Here is a 21,076-nt window from a genome sequence, read left to right as displayed (position 1 = left end):
GCAGTTAGAATAGGAAAACTGAGCATACTTTTAGACAGGTGTCAAAACATATATTTATCTATATGTTGGTTGAAACCACCTAGGTTTGGAACATGAGTATCCCACCCCATAAAATGTCAAGGAAAGAAAGAAACAGCATCTTCTTCCTCTGCTTGAGGTTATACAGATGTTGAAACAGGATTGGGATTTATTGGATGGGATTTATTTTCCTATTAGGATTTTCAACAATTTACTGCACCACAGAAGTCGCCTGATGTGGCCAGTCTTTAAACCTTAAAAGCTTTCATAAATGTTTAAAACACATTTTAAAAGGGATTTTTCAAAGCACATGGCCCTTTTTAATGAAAATGACCTTTTTACTTTTGCCTACAATAATGAAGCAATACTGTCGCTAAAGGGAAAGTTTACCCCAAGATAAAACTTCTGTCATTTATTCATCCTGTATATAAAATCTGTTTATGACTCTTTTTTCTGTGAAACACAACAAACATTTATTTTGAGAAATGTCTCAGTGGTTTTGTGTCCATAATGAAGTCAATATGGGACAATGCTGTTTGAACGTTCTTCAAAATATCTTCTTTTGTATTTCGCGGACAAAAGGAAGTCATACAGGTTTGAAATGACATGAGGGTATGTAGATAAAGACAGAATCTTTATTTTGGGGGGAACTGTCTCGTTAAGTAGATTTTTGCACAATGTACAGTCAGCCTGGCAAAATTAACTATACAAATGACACGACCATCAACAAGTCCACTTTTAAAAATGCACGTTTTTCAAGGAAACTTTAGAGAACAGAATGCCATTAGTAAATAGTTACATACACAAAATATTTCGTTTTAAAAAAGCTCAGCAGAATGATTCAAGAGACAAGATCAAGCACAGCTATACAAAATCAGTTGCCAGAGACAACTGTCAATCAGTTTAGAAATCATTATACAAAACCTTTGACATATGAAAACCTTATTAAACCAACCGTAAATATAAGACATCTACTTGGGCGTTTTGGCACTTTGTATTGTTTGTATTGTAGTATTACATATTCTCAATGGTCACATCAGGGATGTTTTCTTTTCATTTGCCTTTTGTGTTAATGCCTAGTATAATGGCTGTCAAATTACTTTCATTTAACAATAGAACACCAGTCTTCTCAAATGTGATGAGGAATTTAATTGAAATATTTACAAGAAATAGTATCTCATTGGAACCGAAGCTCTCTCTGTCCAGGTGGTGTGTGATAAGGTTTGGATATCATTCACAGACAGTTGTTCTGTCTATTTCCTGCGAACTATTCGATCAACATCTGGCTTCTCCTCTTGTATTTTCTTCTCGCTCTCAGTTGCAGTACCTAGAAATCATCATCCTGTCTGTGAACTTTATGACCCTTCAGATTCTTATTTTCCTCGGCTTAGATTCTCATCACAGCTGCCATGCAGACAGTTTTTTAGAGTGTGAGGTGTCCTACAAACCTTCCAACACCTGAGTTGCTGCTTCTGCTAGATACTAGCTTGACTCTTTAGATGTTAGGAAATCATTAAATAATGCATACATTTACATCATGTTTGGATACCAAGCAGCATTTGGTTGGCAGGGTGTGATTTTTGATTGAGATGAAATTAAATCTTTATATTTTGACACAAGAGAGTGGTATCTTTTATTATAAATAATATAAATGATGTCAGAAATACAAATGCCTTCGTACACACATGTCCATGAAATCCATTTATATCAACAACAATAATATTTATTTACAAATTACAGATTTTTGCTATAGTTCTGCTTAGTGATAGACTGACATATTGCCGATATATCAGGCGATATATTTTTAAAACGGACAATCATTTTTTTCTGTTTGGCTCCCATACATCACATTAGCATTCTATTCATAAAATGCTACTAAGATGTAAAGCAGGCATTTGCCACTTAGTAAATGTAATATGGCCATAGTAAAGAGGTCATGTAAGGTGGATGAGATACAAAAAGTATATGGTAAGTATCAACTATTTGTTTAAATTGCTATATTTTATTCATTTTAGCCCAATTTTCTGTATCTCATTTACTCATTCAATTGCATTTGTGTTATATCAGCCTCTTATCGGTCTTACTTTTCAGTTCTATTAGTCTAATCTACCTTTTTATGTAACTGATTTAAAGAAGTTATGACCAGTCTTAATGAAAAAAAAAATGAGATGACTAACTTCTAAGACTGTCTCTGCAAAAAAAGGGAAAACAGAAAAAAAAAATATGGAGCTGACTTGAATATCGCATTAATTTTGTGATTGGCTGTTATGTGGTGTGGGGTAATAAAGGGTGGACACAGAGTCGTTAAGAGAGAGAGTCACGCCAACTCCGTTCACTGCAATGGAACAGTTTTTCACAGCAACGGCGGTTCACGGATCCTCTCTCTCCACGGCTCTGGGTGGAGGCAGGGTGGGAAAAGCTTCTGATAGGGTGGGCAAACCCCACCCTGGCCCCCCCGTGGAGCCAGGCCTGATCAACAATAATATTTATTTACAAATTACAGATCTATGCAATAGTACTATACTTTGCTATATGCATTTGTGTTATATCAGCCTCTTATCGGCCAATCGGCCACAATGCTTTTTTAATATCGGTATCGGCCATTAAAAATCCCATATCGGTCGACCACTAGTTCTGCTCCAGTTCTTGGTTGTTATTTAGAGAAAATGTGCTTGAAATGTTTATTTTCCAAAGCATTTGAGAAATTACCAGGCTGGCTTCGACAAAACCAAGATCTATTACCACGCTCGTTCCAACACTGAAGCATTATTTATGCTCTCTAAACCCATTTAAACACCAAAGTTCAAACTCTGCATCTGCCCTGACTCTGAATACACAACAAATCACTTGTTTTATCCGCTCTCAGCTGGCATTATTGAATCCATGTTAGTTATGTGAATGAGTGTGTGTGTGTGTGTGTGCGTGCGCGCGCGTGCGTGCGTGCGTGCGTGCGTGCGTGTGTGTGTGTGTGTGCGTGCGTGCGCGTGCGTGTGTGTGTCTGTGGTTATGAGGACACAGACGTCTTTGAGACCAGGTTAATTACATACTCTCAACAGCCCAGAATAACACACACATACAGTACACTGTTGGTGGTTGATATAGCAGGGGATATAGGTTCACTGTGTGAATGTGTTCACATGGTATAATCCAGGGTTAGGGGAAGGTGAAAGGTGGAACAGTCCGGATCAAGACAAGAGAGCAGGCAGTGCTGTGGGGAACATCTGCCCACCCATCTGCTGTGCCTGACTACACACACACGCACGCACGCACGCACGCACGCACGCACGCACGCACACACACACACACACACACACACACACACACACACTCCTGCCTAAAGCCACCAGGCTGCATTCCATTACATAATTATTCTCTCTCTCTCTCTCTCTCTCTCATGGCTGACTACTGCTAAATCAATTATAATCGAAAATAATTACTAAGTCATGGCATTTTCACTGTCAAATATTTCATATACGTATATTGCATAATGACTGCTAAAATTTATATTGTCGGTTGTCCCTGGCAACAGCTGTCTCTCATCACTCCATCACCTTTTACACAACAAAATCAAATCAATATGTCATGTCTTTATTTATTTGTTATGTTGCTGTTAAAAAGCTTAATAATGAACAGTCAGTCTCTGTTGACAATGTGTGACATGTTGTGCGTTATAAAAAGAAAATAATTAAATCTTGTCCATCAGCTGAGAAAATCTAATGAAAAAGCACTTTTAAATTAATCCACTTACACTTAAAGAGTTACAAGCAAACAGTTGGAGGGAAGCAGACGTGTGAATCTTGTATTTCTATTGTGCTCCCATTAATTATTCAGTAAAAACATTTAGTATTCAATCTATCGGGTTGTCTGAATCATACTTTAAAGTGGGACTACTTTTTTGGGTGGAAGAACCCAGCATTGGGTCAAAAACGGACAAACCCAACGGTTGGGTTAAAAATGGTTTCTGTCCAAAATGCTGGGTTGTTTTAACTCAATGTTGGGTCAAATATGAACATTTTCTGGGTTAATTTAACCCAACGCCTGGGTTTGTCCCTATTTGACCTAATGCTGGGTTGAAAATAAATCTTTCAATATTTGCACAAAACACCACTACTGTCAAGCAGATTATTTCAATCCAAATATAATGTCATACAGCACAAGAAACAATAGACTGTGGGATTATCATCCCATTATTATTGGTTTACAGTAGAGACCATCGTATTAACATAATACAGAGAGGACCGAAATCACAATGTTAGAAAGATAAATATACAGTATATAAAAACAGAAAGGTAAATAACACTACACTCTTAAAAAAAAGGTGCTTCAAAAGGTTCTTCGATGCAATAGAAGTTCCATAAAGAACCTTTAACATATGAAGATTATAAAAAAGTAAGAAAGAGATGGTTCTTTGTGGAACCAAAAATGGTTCGTCTATGGCATTCGTCTTGTGAAGTACAAGTACTTTAGAATGCATTCTAATAAAGCTCTGTTGACTTTTACATGCAGCGTGAGAAAGAGGTTTGCCGGGAGAGACAGATGGATGGAGTATTTGAGTCTTGATTTCCAATAAAAATACAGTATAACACGACAAGGCCCATAAACAAGTCCAATTTACTTGAGAAGCGAAATGTTGTTTGCTTAAAGAACATGTCATAATGTTTGTTTCATCTAAGCATAAACCTCACTAAATTTGTTTAGACATATGCCTAAAAGCAACACAAAACATAAAGATTACACTTAATGTGAGAGTTTTTCTTTAAAAACAATTCTCAATATGTTATGTAATTGTTCTTATCATATAAATTGGTCTTATTTATGGAATAAATCTTATACACCTACTCAAATATGTTTCATAACACACACACACGGAAAGTTGATGTGGCTTACCTGTATGTGATATGTTTATGTTGCCACTTTTGCCCTGTGAGGGCGTAACGTCTTTTTCGGACGCTAAATTTTGAGGCACCACCGAACTGGTCAGGCACCCCACACCTCGGCTTCTTCATCCAGCTGGGAGAGAAAGTAACAAACTCATTAACACCGCACTTGATCACATTCACAACACACAGTTTTATGCACTATGCACTAAAATTTTCCTTTATTAATTCCTACTTGATTCTGGAATACTGTCTTAAATTCCAAATATTTATTTACATGATCAACATCAATAAGTATTTGTACTTATTGTATAATTATTAGCTTTATTTATTTACCTTTTCTAAGCAAAACATCTTAAATCTATTTTGAAATTTTATGAGAAACAGAAAATGACAAAATATGGTACAGTAATGGCATCTCATCTCATTCAACAAGATTTTCTTTGATATTAACTACAAATAAAAATACCTTGAAAAAAATCCTTTCACAACCATAAAACATCTAAACATCCTTAAAACGATATTTACTTGTTTTGAAATTCACCCATGAAGCAAAAATAAAACTTTATTTTTATTTAATTATTCAAAGAATAATTATTAATAAAGTTTGCAAATAGATTCGTCTTGTTGTCATTGCAAATCTCAAAACATTTTGTCAGATTTATGCTTCAAACAAGAATGCTGTTGTTTGCAAATGTGTTAAAAAAACTTTTCCACTTCTAAAATTCAACCCATGGACATTTAAATATTTTAACAGGAACCACAACAAAAATATTATTTAAAAACAATATTTTCATTTGTATGTATATACTTTATGCGTTTGTATGCAAGACACTGGTAAACATCAAAGCTTTGCTCACCCTTACAAATAATACTGTGGGAGTGGTATTAAAAGGAAACGCTATGATATTTCCATGGTACTTCAAAGAAAAACATAATCATGCCAGAGTAAATTTTGTAAGGGTACCCTGGGCACCCTGACTTGATATCCTAATGACAACATCTTCAAATACAGCTCATTCAGAGATACAGAAAGAAAAAGGAAGGATAACTTTAAAAGAGAGAGAGAGAGAGAGAGAGGTTTGAAGGCAAAGAACAAACCACAGGAGGAGAATCAGCCTCACCTTAAGGTGTTTTCACTATGCAGAAGCAGAAAGGAAACAAACAGAGCAAATGAGCAAATAAGAGTTATGATGTCAATGATTCTGGCGGCCAGATGTTGTGACGTGCTAAACATTACATTCAGTATGCACGATTATAACACACAGATCATAACTATTCAAATTCATAACTATTCAAAACTAACCGTCTAATCATCTTAATTTGTCTGGCCGGGTAAATGTGTGTGTGAGGGACTGTGTGTTTAAGTAGTAGTATATAATTACAAGTGATACTCACTCAATAGTGTTCCTATTTAGTGCACCAGTGACATTAAGGCCGTAGAGACGCTGCATAGCAGCGATAGCAGACTGCATGGTCTGATCCGCCCGCAGGACGGACATTCTGGGGTCTGTGGGGGGGAGGTACCCATACCTCTGCAGCCAAGCCTGAGAAAGACAGAGAGAGAACAATTAAAATCCAGCTATGCCACTGAACCACATAAAATTAAGGAAAAGGATCATGCAATGATTTTCTCTTAGCAAAACTTAAACAACTCATGTCGACAGATTCTGGTTGAAACACTGCTGCTGCCACTGTTTCTCCCATTAGCCGATTAAAAAGAATGTTGAGTTTGTTTTGAAGTGTTCTTTTCTCATTATTGCGTATGAGAAGCAGCAGGAACTGCCTATACGGATCCTGTTCTGACCCATCTGCTGCCTCCAGCGAACAGCCAAATGCATCACAACTCCACGACATTCATCATGACACTGTGTGTACTGGTGTGTGTGTGTGTGTGTGTGTGTGTGTGTGTGTGTGTGTATGTGGGTGTGTGTGAATCATCACCTACTCTCTCACTCTCTCTCTAGTTCAGATGGAGCCGGGATTTCTCCTCCAGCTATGAGATTGGCCGTATCCTTAAGAGGCCTTTCTTAAAGTCAAATTGGGCGTATAAAATAGTGGCTGATACTTTAAAATCCTCATCTGGATCTTGAAAACCCTTTGTGGGTTTATCTCACAAAAAATGTTCAAGAGACAACAGAGTATTTTAAGACAAACTCAGAGGACTAAATAAGAAAATATTGTGCATTAAAAAACTGAACTTACATTATTAAGCCTTTTCGAGGAATAGAGAAACATAAATTATGAAAATTCTTTCATAATTTACTCACCCTCACGCCATCCCAAATGTATTTGACTTACTTTCTTTGCAATAGCTGACATGAACTACAATCAACAATACACAATACCTCTGGAGCATTTATTATTCTTAGTTCGTGCTCATTTCAGCATTTACTTATATATTTTTTTGGTAACACTTCAGTATAGGGGGCAATTCTCACTATTAACTAGTTGTTATTAGCATGCCTGTTATTGGCATATTGGCTGTTTATTAGTACTCATAGAGCACATATTCTGCTTGACCATACTCTACATCCCTAATCCTACACAATACCTTAACCTAACAACTACCTTACTTACTATTAAGCAACAAATTAAGAGTTTATTGGGGAAAAAGTCTTAGTTAATGGTTTGTTAATAGCGGGAATTGCCCCCTATTCTGAAGTGTGACCATTTTTTAAAATCGAAAGTTGTTAACATTAGTTAAAGGAGCAATGTGGAGATTTAGGCAGCATCTAGTGGCGAGGTTACAAATAGCAACCAATGGCCCACTCCACCCCTCCCCCCTCCCTTTCGAAGCACTACGGTGGCTGACACGAAACTAAGATGTCGTCATGTTTTCGCTTCTTTGCAGAAGGAGATAACCTATTTACAAAATGCGCTCTGTAAAGCAGTTTGTCCATTTAGGGATACTGTAGAAACAACATCCTCATTGTAAAGTATTACCAATCATTTTATTAAACCAATAGATCTAAGCGCCAACTGAAAACATGTAGTGCGTCAATAACTTCAAATCTCATTGGTTCTTGCGTGTCTCCTGACAAAACATGCATATGACAACTACTCACAAAACATTACCAATTAAAACTATTCGTTTGTGTTTAACTAAAGAAAGTAATTAATACACGTCTGGGATGGCACGAGGGTTTATTATGTAAATTATGGGTGCATTTTCATTTCTGGCTGAACATTTCCTTTAAATACAATCTGATGCTGGTTTCCAGTGGTTCACACGAAAATTGAAATTGTAGCACGATGAAACGCGATATATGGTGTTTTGGCAGGGCTATTCATTGCAACACCATTAAAACAGACATCAAGCAACAACGACAACAACATCCCATTGTTTGACATGGCTGTGTCTCATTTACAAGAGCAGACATGATACCACTTTATCACATCAGACCAGTTTAATGTAACCCTATCCCACTAACTTCAGAATCTGATTTGTATATGGGAAAATCGTTCCAGGACCAACAAAGATATCGATCCAGGAACATGTTCTACTTAGATAATTATGTGTAGGGGTGTACACCATAAGTTTGCACTACTATCAAAGAGGGCTGGGTTTGGTTTGAGGCGTAGAGGTCTTTCTACACATCGCACACAGATGTTTCGTGTTATTTGCCAGGAAACACTGAGTTTTAAGCAGGCACGAATACAAAAGATGTTCAGGTTCATGTCAGGTGAATAACAGAAATACAGTTTAGATATACAGTATACACACAAACATTTCAATGACATAACACACTCTCACTCTCTTACATGTGTTATTGTGTGTTGCGTGTAATATTATAATCAGATTTATGCTTTGTTGTGTATTGTGTAGCAATGAACTACAGACCAGCATGATTTCAATCCAACTTCACACATGCAAACATTCTGTAGTTCATTTAGTAGAGCTTTGTGCAAGCAGTGCAAAGGTCATGGGTAAAACATATACAGTAGCTTACATTTACATTTACGCATTTGGCAGACGCTTTTATCCAAAGCGACTTACGTTGCATTATACATTTGTTTCTAAGAATGTGCAATCCCTGGGATCGAACCTATGACCTTGGCTTTGCTAGCGCCATGCTCTAACCACTGAGCTACAGGAAAGCTGAGCTTGAAAACACAAGATAAAATCCACAAGAAAGAAATTAAATCCATTATTTCCTTACAAATTAAGAACTTCCCATCACTTGACTTTAACCCCTGGATGATGGCACGTGTGGGATAGGACGTGGCACCACACGCTACCATATCCTAAATCACATTCGGCTGTTCTTCCCTGCACAGGAACCATTGATAGTTGGCACCGTATCCTACTCAATAATTAAAAATCCCAACCTAATTTGACGTTGGAACGGGATCCAAGGTAGTTCAGGAAGTTACAGGCAAGTTTGATGAAGTGTTCTGTAATCACCAGATCTGATGAGCGAGAGGGCACTACAAGAGCACTACAAAAGCGAGTCACGTTTTGTGGGTGGCACTGTGCAGAGGTGGTAATATTTCATTTCACAACTCTCCAGTTGACACAATTCCACACAGCTATTGCTGCCCAGCGCCTACACCATGGGTTTTATATTCCTCTATTTGTTTAGAACGCTTAGGTACAGTTTTCTAGATAAACTACTTCAAAGCTTTGTTTCAAAACCTCAAAGGTTGAGAAAGATCTCAAATCTTGGCAAAGCCCATCAACAAAAACAAACACAATCAACTTTAGCGATGAGCGGTATGCTGTAGCGGCTAAAGCTCAAGGCTGGTAGCTGGAATGTTGCTGGTTTGAATCCCACAAGAGCTGTTTTTTATGCCATTGTAGTTCATAGCAATTTTGTTATGTCAAATTTATATTTAAAAGATGAAGCAAGTAATCATTATGAGAATTACAAAAGCTTACCTTTTCTCTTTAATCTTCAATCCATAACATTTATGGTTAAAAGTAACGAAACTCAGTTATTGAAGTTCATTAAAAATATCTCAAAATCCCTATTAAATTGATTTAAAATTTGAGCTGCGAGGTCAGATTTTGTAGAAAATGTCGGTAGGACATCATATGACTTCAACACATGTAAAGATAAAAACGTAAAGCAACCTGCAATTTTATGTTTCAAACACAGATGGCGATAGAGAGGCAAATTTCACGGCAAAAAATCAGTGTTATTTAAGTAAATAGAGTCATTTTGATTTCATATCAAGTTTAAAGGTTATTTAATTATCAACACATCTGGATTATTTAAGGTGTCTGGCTCTTTCTAAGGCAGTACATTCAATAAAGTCTTAAAAGGACAGTTCACCCAAACATGACAATACTGTCTACGTTTGCTTCTGAGGAATGCCACATGTAAGGGATAATGTACAGGAAGCCGGTTGTTATAGCAGAAACAAGCCCCGACAGTGTGATCAGGACCCGACGTGAAGCGGGTCCCCTTACATGGAATTCACCATGTTGTTTCTACAGTAGCCCTAAACGGACAAACTATTCTTACAGAGCGCGTTTAGTAAATAAGTTATCTCATTCGGCAAAGAAGCGAAAACGCGACGACATCTTTGTCCTGTGAGAGCTGCCATATTGCATGCTCTCTCTTATCTGCTCCTGTCAGAGAGCTGCTACACACAGCAGGTCAATGTTTCCTTACACCTACATATAAATCACTCCATCCCACAACACTGTTGCCTCATTCAATACAGTAAAGATAGACAGAATCTGTATTTTTTTACATTATGCATTATTCATTGGTGACAAAAGGCGTATGACTTATTCATTTATAAATATCTGCTCAATTTCGTTGTGAAGTTAGTGTGTCTTTAAGAAGAAGGAAAGGTTTTATGTGGGCTGCAGTTCTCCCAGGGGACCTCTAGAGAGGGGAAGAGAGTCTGAGGTGGTTTCGGATTTAAGATGCTTGAGGAAGCCTGAAAAAGACTTAAACCTTTATGAACCACAACCGGGGTATAGAACGTGTGCCAAAAGAACGTCTGGGACCAGCAGTTTAAGATAATAGCAAAGACCTTAAAACCATTAAAGGGATTGTTCACTCAAACATGAAAACCTTCTTCATCATTTTGTTTGAATGTTGTTTTAAACCCTGTATGACTTTCTTACAGGTCATACAAAGTCATACAGGTTTGGAATCACACGAGGGAGAGTCAATTCTAAAAGATTTTTCATTTTTGCCTGAACTACCCCTTTAAGAAGCAACTGCTCAGTATAAAGTTAGCATTTCATTCAGAACATAGCCATTCTTAACTCCAAAAAGGTCAACCGTGATACAACGCAGGCCAGATAGATCTGACGCCATACGTAGTCTAAACACCGAACTCCACTGTTGAACCTCAGAGGCGATGCGCTTTATGGATCGCCGGCTAACAAGCCGAACGCGGCCTAATTAGCCACATAGAAACATCAAAGCTTAACCCCAAAGGCCGCACGAACGCTTCATTAGCTATGAAACGCCCTCAGAGGGAGGATGTGACCATGGCAACACGTACAGACTGCCGCTGTCAAAAACCACAGGAAAACAAGCGCCTGTTGGGAAGTTTCAATTTTTTCCTTGGGATGTCCAAAACAAATTGGTTAACTTTACAGTATAAAAATTGATTTTTCAAGCCCAGCTTAATATTCACAAACAGCTTTAGTCATTCGCACGCTGATTACTCGAAGTGTAAACACTGTGGCTATGTGCAATCTAAGCTTGATCCCAGCATGTCATTTGAGTCACCATATCTGTTTTAATTAGACGAAGTGCCGCCTCTGTACGCTTGGCTTGTGTCGGATGGCAGTTGTCTTGTGGCAACGCTGCCTATGCAGTGAATGAGTGAACGGGTGCAATATTGTGTGTATACAGCATCTAGCAGCGAGGTTGCGAATTGCCAACAACGGCTCACTCCACCCCCCTCCCCCCCTTTCGAAGCACTACGGTGGCTGACACAGGACAAAGATGATGTCCCGTTTTTGCTTCTTTGCAGAAGGAGATAATGTATTAACGAAACGCGTTCTGTAGAGCAGTTTGTCCGCTTAGGGCTACTGTAGAAACAACATGGCGAATTCCATGTAAGGGGACCCGCGGTGTGTTTAGAAATAGCTCATTCTAAGGTAATTAAAAACATAACGCTTCATTATGTAAGCTCTTAATACACCTCTGAAGACATAGCTATGTATATTATATTGCATTTCTGTCAATAGATCCTCCAAAAAATTACACACTTGCACCTTTAACCCTGTTGAAAAAACCAGCATATGCTGGTTTGGTATGTTTTGATGCTGGTTTGCGCTGGTCATGTGCTGGTCCTTAGCTGGTCAAACCAGCATCAAAACATACCTAACCCAGCATATGCTGTTTTTTTCAACAGGGAAAAGAAACACAACTGAAAACTATCATCTCCTGAGTTATAAAAAGCAACCTGGGAGCAAAAATGTCCAAATGAAGATGGTGCAGTAGCGCATCCACAGGCAATTTTCAGCTTTGAGACATTCAGTCAATACGCCCTTTTCACATGACGTCACGCATCTTCCGTTCTGCCGCGAAGCAGTGTATCGTTACTTCCGCTAGCACTCCAGTTCATAAGATGGCGGTAATGCACCTATAAGCTGGTTTGCCAACCGCCAGTACAACTCAAGAAGAAGAAGTTACTTCCGCTAGCGCCTCAGAATGGAGTTTACCAAGTCCCTTGCACATCTGACACAAATACGGCTAGATGATGTACAACGTTGTGACAAGCAGAGTGGGACGAGAGAGATGCTCGTCATCACTCGCGTCACCGGCCTCGCGCAGTTCCCTCATGGCCCTCGTCCCGCTCTGCTTAGCACAAACGTCTTGCAGACAAATTTTAGCTAACGACAAGATCAAAGCTAGAGAAAGGATACAAATTCTTCGTTGAACAGTACCTGTTTGATTATGAAGGTAAGTGTTTTGTTTTCTTTTTGTGTTAGTGAAGGTGCTAGGATAAGTAGGAATACGTGTTCTGTCAGTTTTTTTTCTCACTATTGTTAAATTCCAGCGCGACAGCAAAACGGAAGTTCTTCTTCTTCTTGTTTGTTGCAAGACGGATGTTATGATACACCGCTTTGTGAAAAGGCGGAAGTTAAGTGACGTCATTGTGAAAAGGGCCTATATGTGAGCACATGGTGTGGTTATACTTAAAACAGATCTTTTCACACAGTGGTGCTTAACTGCTCTCTTTTACAGTAGCTGTGACAACACGCATGGGATCTCTTGCGTCACACGCTTAAGTGAGTGTGAGTAAGGGCTATCTCTCCCTGGTATCCATTTTCACCGCACTAAATAATTCATCCGGACACATACCAGACACATGGGGTCTCCATGGAGACCACCTCCTTTATAAACCCTCCGTCAAATGCTGCCGACAGGTCTGGTCAAATGTCAGAGAATGTCTCAGACGGATCTCGCACGCTTTTAACCTCTCAACCCGATTCCAAACGAAACCATTTTCATTCATTTGCAGTTTGTTCCCTCGTGTCCTCCAGAGAGAGCTGTGTGTCGGTTTACATAAGATTAAGAATGAAACCAGAAAAGCAAAACATTTTAAATGCCGCATTACAGTAATGAGAATTTTGCAGGGAAATGTGCTTACAAATCTTAAAGGAACAGTTCTCCCCAAAAATATTTCTTTTGTGTTCTGCAGAAGAAAGAAAGTCACATGGGTTTGAAATGACAAGAGGGTGAACAGATGATTTTTTAACCTACCATGTTTATCCTACAAACTGCTTTACTTTGTTTATATCTAAAGTCTGTGCTATGTTTATGTGTGCTTGCCATCAAGACGTCACAGGATTGGAGTGTGCGGACATTTTTTCCAGCTACCTATAGTATCAGAAGGAAACCTCGAACATCTGATAGCCTAATGTGCATCTGTTCAGCACCAACAATCGCCCGCGCTATTAAAGATTTAAAAGCAACAGTCTCTTTCAACACACTTACATTAAGCCAAATAAAACAGCGAGTGGAGTGAGTGAAACAGGAAAAGAGAGAGAGAGAGAGACAGAAACAAACACAAAGAAAATATCCAGGAATAGATGTTGCATTAAGGCAGAGACACGCGTCAAGTTGCGAGTCTATCAACTGTATTTGGGTCGCACTAGTGTGCTCTGTTCTCCAGCGGGACACTGACAGATAAACAGACGGGCTTGTCGTCCCCTCCCCAGCGAAAAATCTGCTTGGCGTCCAGAGCCAAACTGACATCAGAGAGACCATGTGTGAACTCAACGTGCTACATCGAGCACAGAGCACTCTGATCTCGCCTGGAAATGCACACGATGACACAATGCGGGAACAGAATACGTGCATAGGCGAGAACATCAACATACAGACAACACACATACTGTACATGTAAAGGCGACAACTGTTATCGAGGAACGGCGCTTTCTGTCTTCAGTAGGATGCAAAAAGAATTAAACAGCAACTTAAAAAGTTAATCGCCTTTTCACCTTGATAAGCTTGTAATAATGATTTATAAGTCGCTGTTGGGAACGATTTTGTGGAAAAAGTAACCATGCAAATTGTATAGAGGCAAAACTTACATTTTGCAGCTTTAAAGGTCCAGTTTGTGAAATTTAGCGCCATCTTGTGGGGTTGCAAATTGCAAGCAACGGCTCACTCCACCCATCTCAGTTGAAGCACTACGGTGGCTGACACGGGACGAAGATGTCGTCACGTTTTCGCTTCTTTGCCGAAGGAGATAGCGTATTTACGAAACGCGCTCAGTAGAGCAGTTTGTCCGTTTAGCGCTACTGTAGAAACAACATGGCGACTTCCACGTAAGGGGGCCCGCGGTGTATGTAGATAGAAATAGCTCATTCTAAGGTGATAAAACATAACGCTTCATTATGTAAGGCGTCTGAAGACTTAGTTATGTATATTATATTGCATTTCTGTTAATAGATCCTCCTTATTATCACACATTGCACCTTTAAAGTTTTCAATATTTTGAGCTCAACTCATATTACATGAACATGTGACAAACACAGCCCAGGCTCATTGTAAATACGTATCTCTGCCTAAATTTCTGCACAACGTGAAATATATAGCTCCAGGTGGAATGTCCACTAGAGGCACGTTTTTTCTCCGTTCTAATGTGTTTTATTAAAAGTTACGAAGCAGACACATGCACAAAATAAAAAGGTTAGAGCACCTATATATACATCAATAATATTCAGTATCGTCTGCTTTTTAACCTTGAATGTACCTGCATCAACACGGAGAAAAACCGATACGCCACTAGTGGACATTCCACACGAAAGATGCAGCGATTTGTACCTGGAGCTACGTATTTCGGGTTATGCAGAAATGTAGGCACAGGTTCATATTTGCAATGAGCCTGTGTTGGACAAACAGCTGCAAACACATCTCGCATTCATCAGAAATAAAACAGGAAGAATCATCTTATAAACATTCTGGCTTTTGTACGGATCTGTCGACAGAACCAAACCCGCATGGTCGGCTCAGCAGGACACACAACCTTAGTGAAAACATGCAGTTAAATAAGTGGCTTGTGGGATGAGTTGTACATTGTGTATTCTCTTTGAAGCTGCGTGTTGCTCTGAGAGCGTGCAAATGAAGTGTGTGTGTCTGAATTGCACGTGGCTTGTACAAGTGTGATAAAACCCAAAGCATGGCGATTAATAATATGTTTTTACATCTGTTACGCAACACTTTTTTAAATGTAGGCCTCATCTGACCCATTAAAACCAGAAAACACCGGCATACAATTGGAGCTGGACAAAATATTTACACGTTTACTTTGCTTTGCATATTAGTTCAAACAAATTGCCAGGTTTAGTGAATCGCTTCATAAACCTGATTCAACGACTTATAATTGCAGCTCTTTGGATGAAATGATGGCACAACTTTAAGCAATTTTCGAGAAAATACATTAATACAGAAATATACAGAATATCATTAAAAAGATTACAAATATTTTTGGTTTTTAAATCACTCAGAGCTACCAACACTCTCATGGAAATTTTAACTATTTTACGATGTGGCTAATTTATTTGAACTTGTACGATCTTATTCATATATTTTAGTACGATTTGCCTTCATGACAGTTGCGTTAGGTTTGGGGGTGGGGTTAGGGGAGGGGCTTCAGTATTGTTTTTGTACAATTCACATTGTACGAATTCATACCAGCTCGTAATATAGTTACATATTCATGCGAGATCAGGTTAATGCTACAAAGAGTACATTGCCAGTAGGGCTGTGCAATTAATCGAAAATAAATCGTAATCGTCAATTTTGACCTTCAACAATTACAATAACAAAATAATCGAGGTAAAACGATTATTGTGCCGCATTCCATTTTGCAAGGCTCCTCTCTTTTCCTGTGGTATAAAACCTCAGCTCACAGCTTTCCTTTATAGTGGTTCAGCTGTGCTATTTCTTTACATTTATTTTTCAGTTGAATTCACAGTTTAAAAGCCAAGTTTTTATTTTTCTATGTTGTTTTAAAAGTTAATGAGTAATCGTGTTAAATAATCGGGATCTCAATATTGGCCCAAATAATCGTGATTACGATTTTTGTCATAATCGAGCAGCCCTAATTGTCAGCACATGTTTTGGACGTTTTGGACACTGAGACCACTGGGACATATCATCCCTCTTCATCCCAGTTCTTGTTTAAACCTTACACTGTGTCTACACCGGATGGGACACGAGAAAAGACATTAGAAACGCATTAGAACCTATTATAATTTCAAATTTTGTCCACACTGGATGCGGCGCGGTGTTACATTAACAGTATGAAAGACATATTAAGATAGAAATACACAGGCTGAACTCTATTTGACTCTATGCACACACATCACGTTATACAAAGTGACAAATATAATCACACGTCATGCTTAAAAGAATGTGCCTTTGTCTGAGAGCTGTGACAAAACTCTTCACAGTGACAGCTCTGACGCACCAGCGCTATTTTATAACTTCCTCGCGTTCACACCAGACATAATCACTTAAATCTATACAACGAATAAAATAACACCCCCGTAATCCGCACAATTTATATTAATACAACTCCCCCCCTTTAATAAATCTCGCTTTTTAATTAGAAAATAAATCAGTTGTGTCCTCAGGAGATAACTCCTCTCGCTGGATCTGGAAGGCCTTTCTTTAGCTGAAAGACCTCCGGAGAGAAATACATACAGCGAGAGCGGGAACTGCCAAGAAAAGATTACACGTCCATTGTCAGCTCTTAATAATTTGGCGCTCTGAAAGACCAAATAGTTTGTCAATGGTTTCTTTTATAACACACCTCGCTGCCTTCGCCGCACACTAGTTAAATTCTTCTTTTGTCCATCTGTCACACGCTCTTAATAATGTCTCTCTCCACAATGCACTGGGAACGAGAGAGAGTGAGAGACCTTGTCTTCTGTACTAGGAATGTGAACACTGAACATCTGAACTAGAAGAACTGAACAATAAAACTAGCATGTATTGTGGCAAATCAGTGCTAATGATGTGGAACGGAATACAAGCTGTGAGATGACAAGAAGTAGGTGATGCTCTGGCCCAGTGACCAGTTGGACATCAGCTCCCCAGAGAGGGTCAAAATGTCAGCAGGCCACTGGGCCGCCATCAAAAACAGGACCGATTTGGGTTAGACACGCCCAGAACTAAAAGACAAACTCATCCAGTGTACATGTGCAGGATGTTACCAATATATAAACCTCTGCCACACCAAAGGAGCATACATGCCAAACTACACCAATAAACGTCTGTTTTTACATCACCGTCCATTTATAAAAACCAGGGGTTATAAAACGCATTTAATACATGTGACAGACTGACTAATGAATCAAACATACGCATGTTTGTTAAACTCTGTATTCATCTTCATGCATGCATTGAAAGAGAAAAAATGGCAACACCAAAAAAAGTACAGTCTAGTTTGTATTTTTGCGAATACAGTGAAAAGGTTGATGTGTTAGATTTGATTTACTATATAGACGGTTTCAAAGCAACAACATAAACAAACGTAACTGCGCATGCACGTTTTTGTGGCCCAAACTTAACTTCCAGTACACTTTTGCAAAGAATAGAGTCCCTGCAGATTATTTATGATAACAAGCAAAAGAAATAACAAGTAAATTACATTAGCTAGCCAGTTAAAAGTATGTCTAGCCAGTATTATTTAGGGTTACTAAAAGAACCGTTACTTGGCTATAAATGCGAATAAGTTATACGACCCATTCAACATTTAAAAAAAAAAAGTTTAATATACAATAAAATTCAACAAACTGTTTATTTAAAACAATTAGTATACAATAAATATTACTTAATATGAATATAAATTAAATATAAATAGTTATTAGCCAGACCGATCAACAAACACAGACAGGAAGTTAACTTCGCCAGGCGTGTGCGTCCCATGAAATCTGTTTTCTGCCTGCACATCTCATCGAAAAGTTAAGGGGGATAGGGGAGGGGCTTCAGTATTGTTTTTGTACAATTCACATTGTACGAATTCATACCAGCTCGTAATATAGTTACATATTCATGCGAGATCAGGTTAATGCTACAAAGAGTACATTGCCAGTAGGGCTGTGCAATTAATCGAAAATAAATCGTAATCGTCAATTTTGACCTTCAACAATTACAATAACAAAATAATCGAGGTAAAACGATTATTGTGCCGCATTCCATTTTGCAAGGCTCCTCTCTTTTCCTGTGGTATAAAACCTCAGCTCACAGCTTTCCTTTATAGTGGTTCAGCTGTGCTATTTCTTTACATTTATTTTTATTACGTTTATTTTCCATGTTGTTTCAAAAGTTAGTGGGTATTAAATAATCAGGATCTCAATATTGGCCCAAATAATCGTGATTACGATTTTTGTCATAATCGAGCAGCCCTAATTGTCCGCAAATTTTTTTACGTTTTGGACACTGAGACCACTGGGACATATCATCCCTCTTCATCCCAGTTCTTGTTTAAACCTTACACTGTGTCTACACCGGATGCGACACGAGAAAAGACATTAGAAACGCATTAGAACCCATTATAATTTCATATTACAAATACAATTCTCAAATACAACAATTAGTATACAATAAATATTACTTAATATGAATATAAATTAAATATAAATAGTTATTAGCCAGACCGATCAACAAACACAGACAGGAAGTTAACTTCGCCAGGCGTGTGCGTCCGATGAAATCTGCTTTCTGCCTGCACATCTCATCAAAAAGTTTCCTCGAACCAGACTTTTTTACAAAGAAAAGCTTAAAAACACAGTGACTGGGGACTATAGTGTCCAATACTGTAGTTTGTTAAAGAATTGTTGCCGTCCTAAGAAAAACTCTAATCTGAAAACATCTGTAATAACAATTCTCCAAGAGACTGAAATAATAACCGTTATCAAAATGAATGTTTCAAGGTGTTTCAAGGTGTTTCAAGCACCACCCACTTCAGACCTGTTGAAGTCATACGTGCATCTGACACAGCTGTAAAACTCATAAACAAGCGGTCTGCCTCTCCAACCCCGTCCAGTGTTTCATTTATTACTCGCCAAAAAGAAAAGAAAAAACTCCCTGATTACAACATTCAATATTCTAAATAACACAGCTGTTTCACCAGAGCGTAACTTCTGTAAATTCGCAGCAGACTTTATAGCATTGGCACATTTCAAAGACGGAGCCCCCTCTGAAAATATTTTTTTGCTGTTTAATAAAAGTCCAACTCTTGCTGAACTGCTTTTTTTAACTGTAAAAGCGTACTCTATTGCTACAATATTTAGGCAGTAATGACAGGCCGATTTCTTCGGTTACTGGCCGGATATCAAGTCACGTCGAGTTGATTTATTCCGCCCTCTCATGAATCAGATGGTGCCAATACAACAAACCCAACATCACAGCGTGTGTGTGTGTCCGAAGCAGCAGAGAATAGAGTACACACAAGCTTTTGGACTAGAATTATGAAAGCATATTGGCCAAGAAATCTCAACCTCTTTTTCTTTACTAACCAAGCAACAGTACTGACACACTTACAGTACTGTACAAGTCAACAAGGCACCCAAACAAGAATTTCAACATATTCAAATTCTCTCTCTAGAAGTGAACATAAACATTACAAAAAATCTAATGAAGTACAACCCTAAAAAAGATGTTTAACAAGATTTTTAACAAAATAATTGTGTTATATGTATATGCTTTATATTTGTGAACATTAATATATATATCATATATGATACATTAAGAAACACAAACTTCATTACGCTTTAACATCATAAAATGTCGATCAAAAATAGCGGGTTTAAAACAATGTTGCTTTATAGACGAGACAATAAGTGACTTGCATACATGCCAAAAAGTATGAAAACTACATTTCATTATAAGCAATTCCGGCTGCATGCTGTATTGTTGTGCATTTGATAAACTTTGCTTTGGGTTCGTTACAGGGTACATTGTTTTATTAGATGTGCAAAGGTTGAATTGCTTCATCGCATTCGTATTCTCATGCAATCCAGCGCAGGGTTTATTGTTAGAGATGTGAAGGACATCTCTGAGCATCTCTCCGGATCTCTTACCTCCACACTGAACTGTTGTTCTTCACCGTCCACAGCACATAAAATCCACAGCAAGACCTGCGCGCACAAGCAATTCAACCCTTTCCTATTATGCAACGTTAACAAAACCATAATGACCCGTATTTAGAGTTTTTTGGCTGCTCTCATTAATGGTCAACAAAAAAAGCAAAGACGAAAAAGAAGGAATAAATCCCTCTGGTCTCAGTGGGTTGGAAACATTAGAGGCAGGCAAACAGTCGACACGTCGAGATGGATGTTGTTGAGATATAATGATGTCGTGTAACTCCGGGAGGCTCTGCTCGCGTGCTTTTCTGTTTTAGAGCTCGTCTCGTCTTTGTCTCCCGGAGGCGAGGATGAGATGATGCTCAGATAAGTCACATTTAGTTGTGCTGCTCCTCTTGTGCTCGGCGCGATGGACTGCGAGTTTTCAACCATACCTCTCCCTTCTGCGCATGCGCGCTGCGCTCAGCGGAGAACACAGAGACCGACGTCACACGATCCTTCATCAGAAACCCAACACCACACTATAGTATACATGACAACAGCTACTGTACTTTCGTATTAACAACAATACTGATAATATTAATAATATGACAATGATAATAACAGTATTTTTGCTAAAGTACTATTTGAGATACAATAATGATAAAATAATTAT

The 21,076-nt window shown here is 38.5% G+C and overlaps 1 protein-coding gene across 2 annotated transcripts in view; it reads right to left on the bottom strand.

Moving 5' to 3' along the window:
• The window catches only part of LOC130546848 (matrix metalloproteinase-16-like), a 51,588-nt gene extending 30,729 nt beyond the window's left edge, over positions 1 to 20,859 (bottom strand). Inside the window, exons 1-4 of one of the 2 annotated variants that reach the window (XM_057322341.1) lie at positions 20,419 to 20,859; positions 6,294 to 6,442; positions 6,020 to 6,034; positions 4,906 to 5,028 (exon numbers count right to left, since the gene is read on the bottom strand). In XM_057322341.1, coding sequence (XP_057178324.1) covers positions 4,906 to 5,028; positions 6,020 to 6,034; positions 6,294 to 6,442; positions 20,419 to 20,529 — 398 coding nt within the window. In that variant the 5' untranslated portion in view covers positions 20,530 to 20,859. The remainder of the gene's footprint in view (positions 1 to 4,905; positions 5,029 to 6,019; positions 6,035 to 6,293; positions 6,443 to 20,418) is intronic. The other variant, XM_057322342.1, reaches the window with a different exon arrangement.
• Positions 20,860 to 21,076: the final 217 nt, after the last annotated feature.

Source organism: Triplophysa rosa, linkage group LG23 (genome assembly GCF_024868665.1).
Source record: "Triplophysa rosa linkage group LG23, Trosa_1v2, whole genome shotgun sequence".
Taxonomy (NCBI): Eukaryota; Metazoa; Chordata; class Actinopteri; order Cypriniformes; family Nemacheilidae; genus Triplophysa; species Triplophysa rosa.
This window is presented reverse-complemented; position numbering and strand designations above follow the sequence as displayed.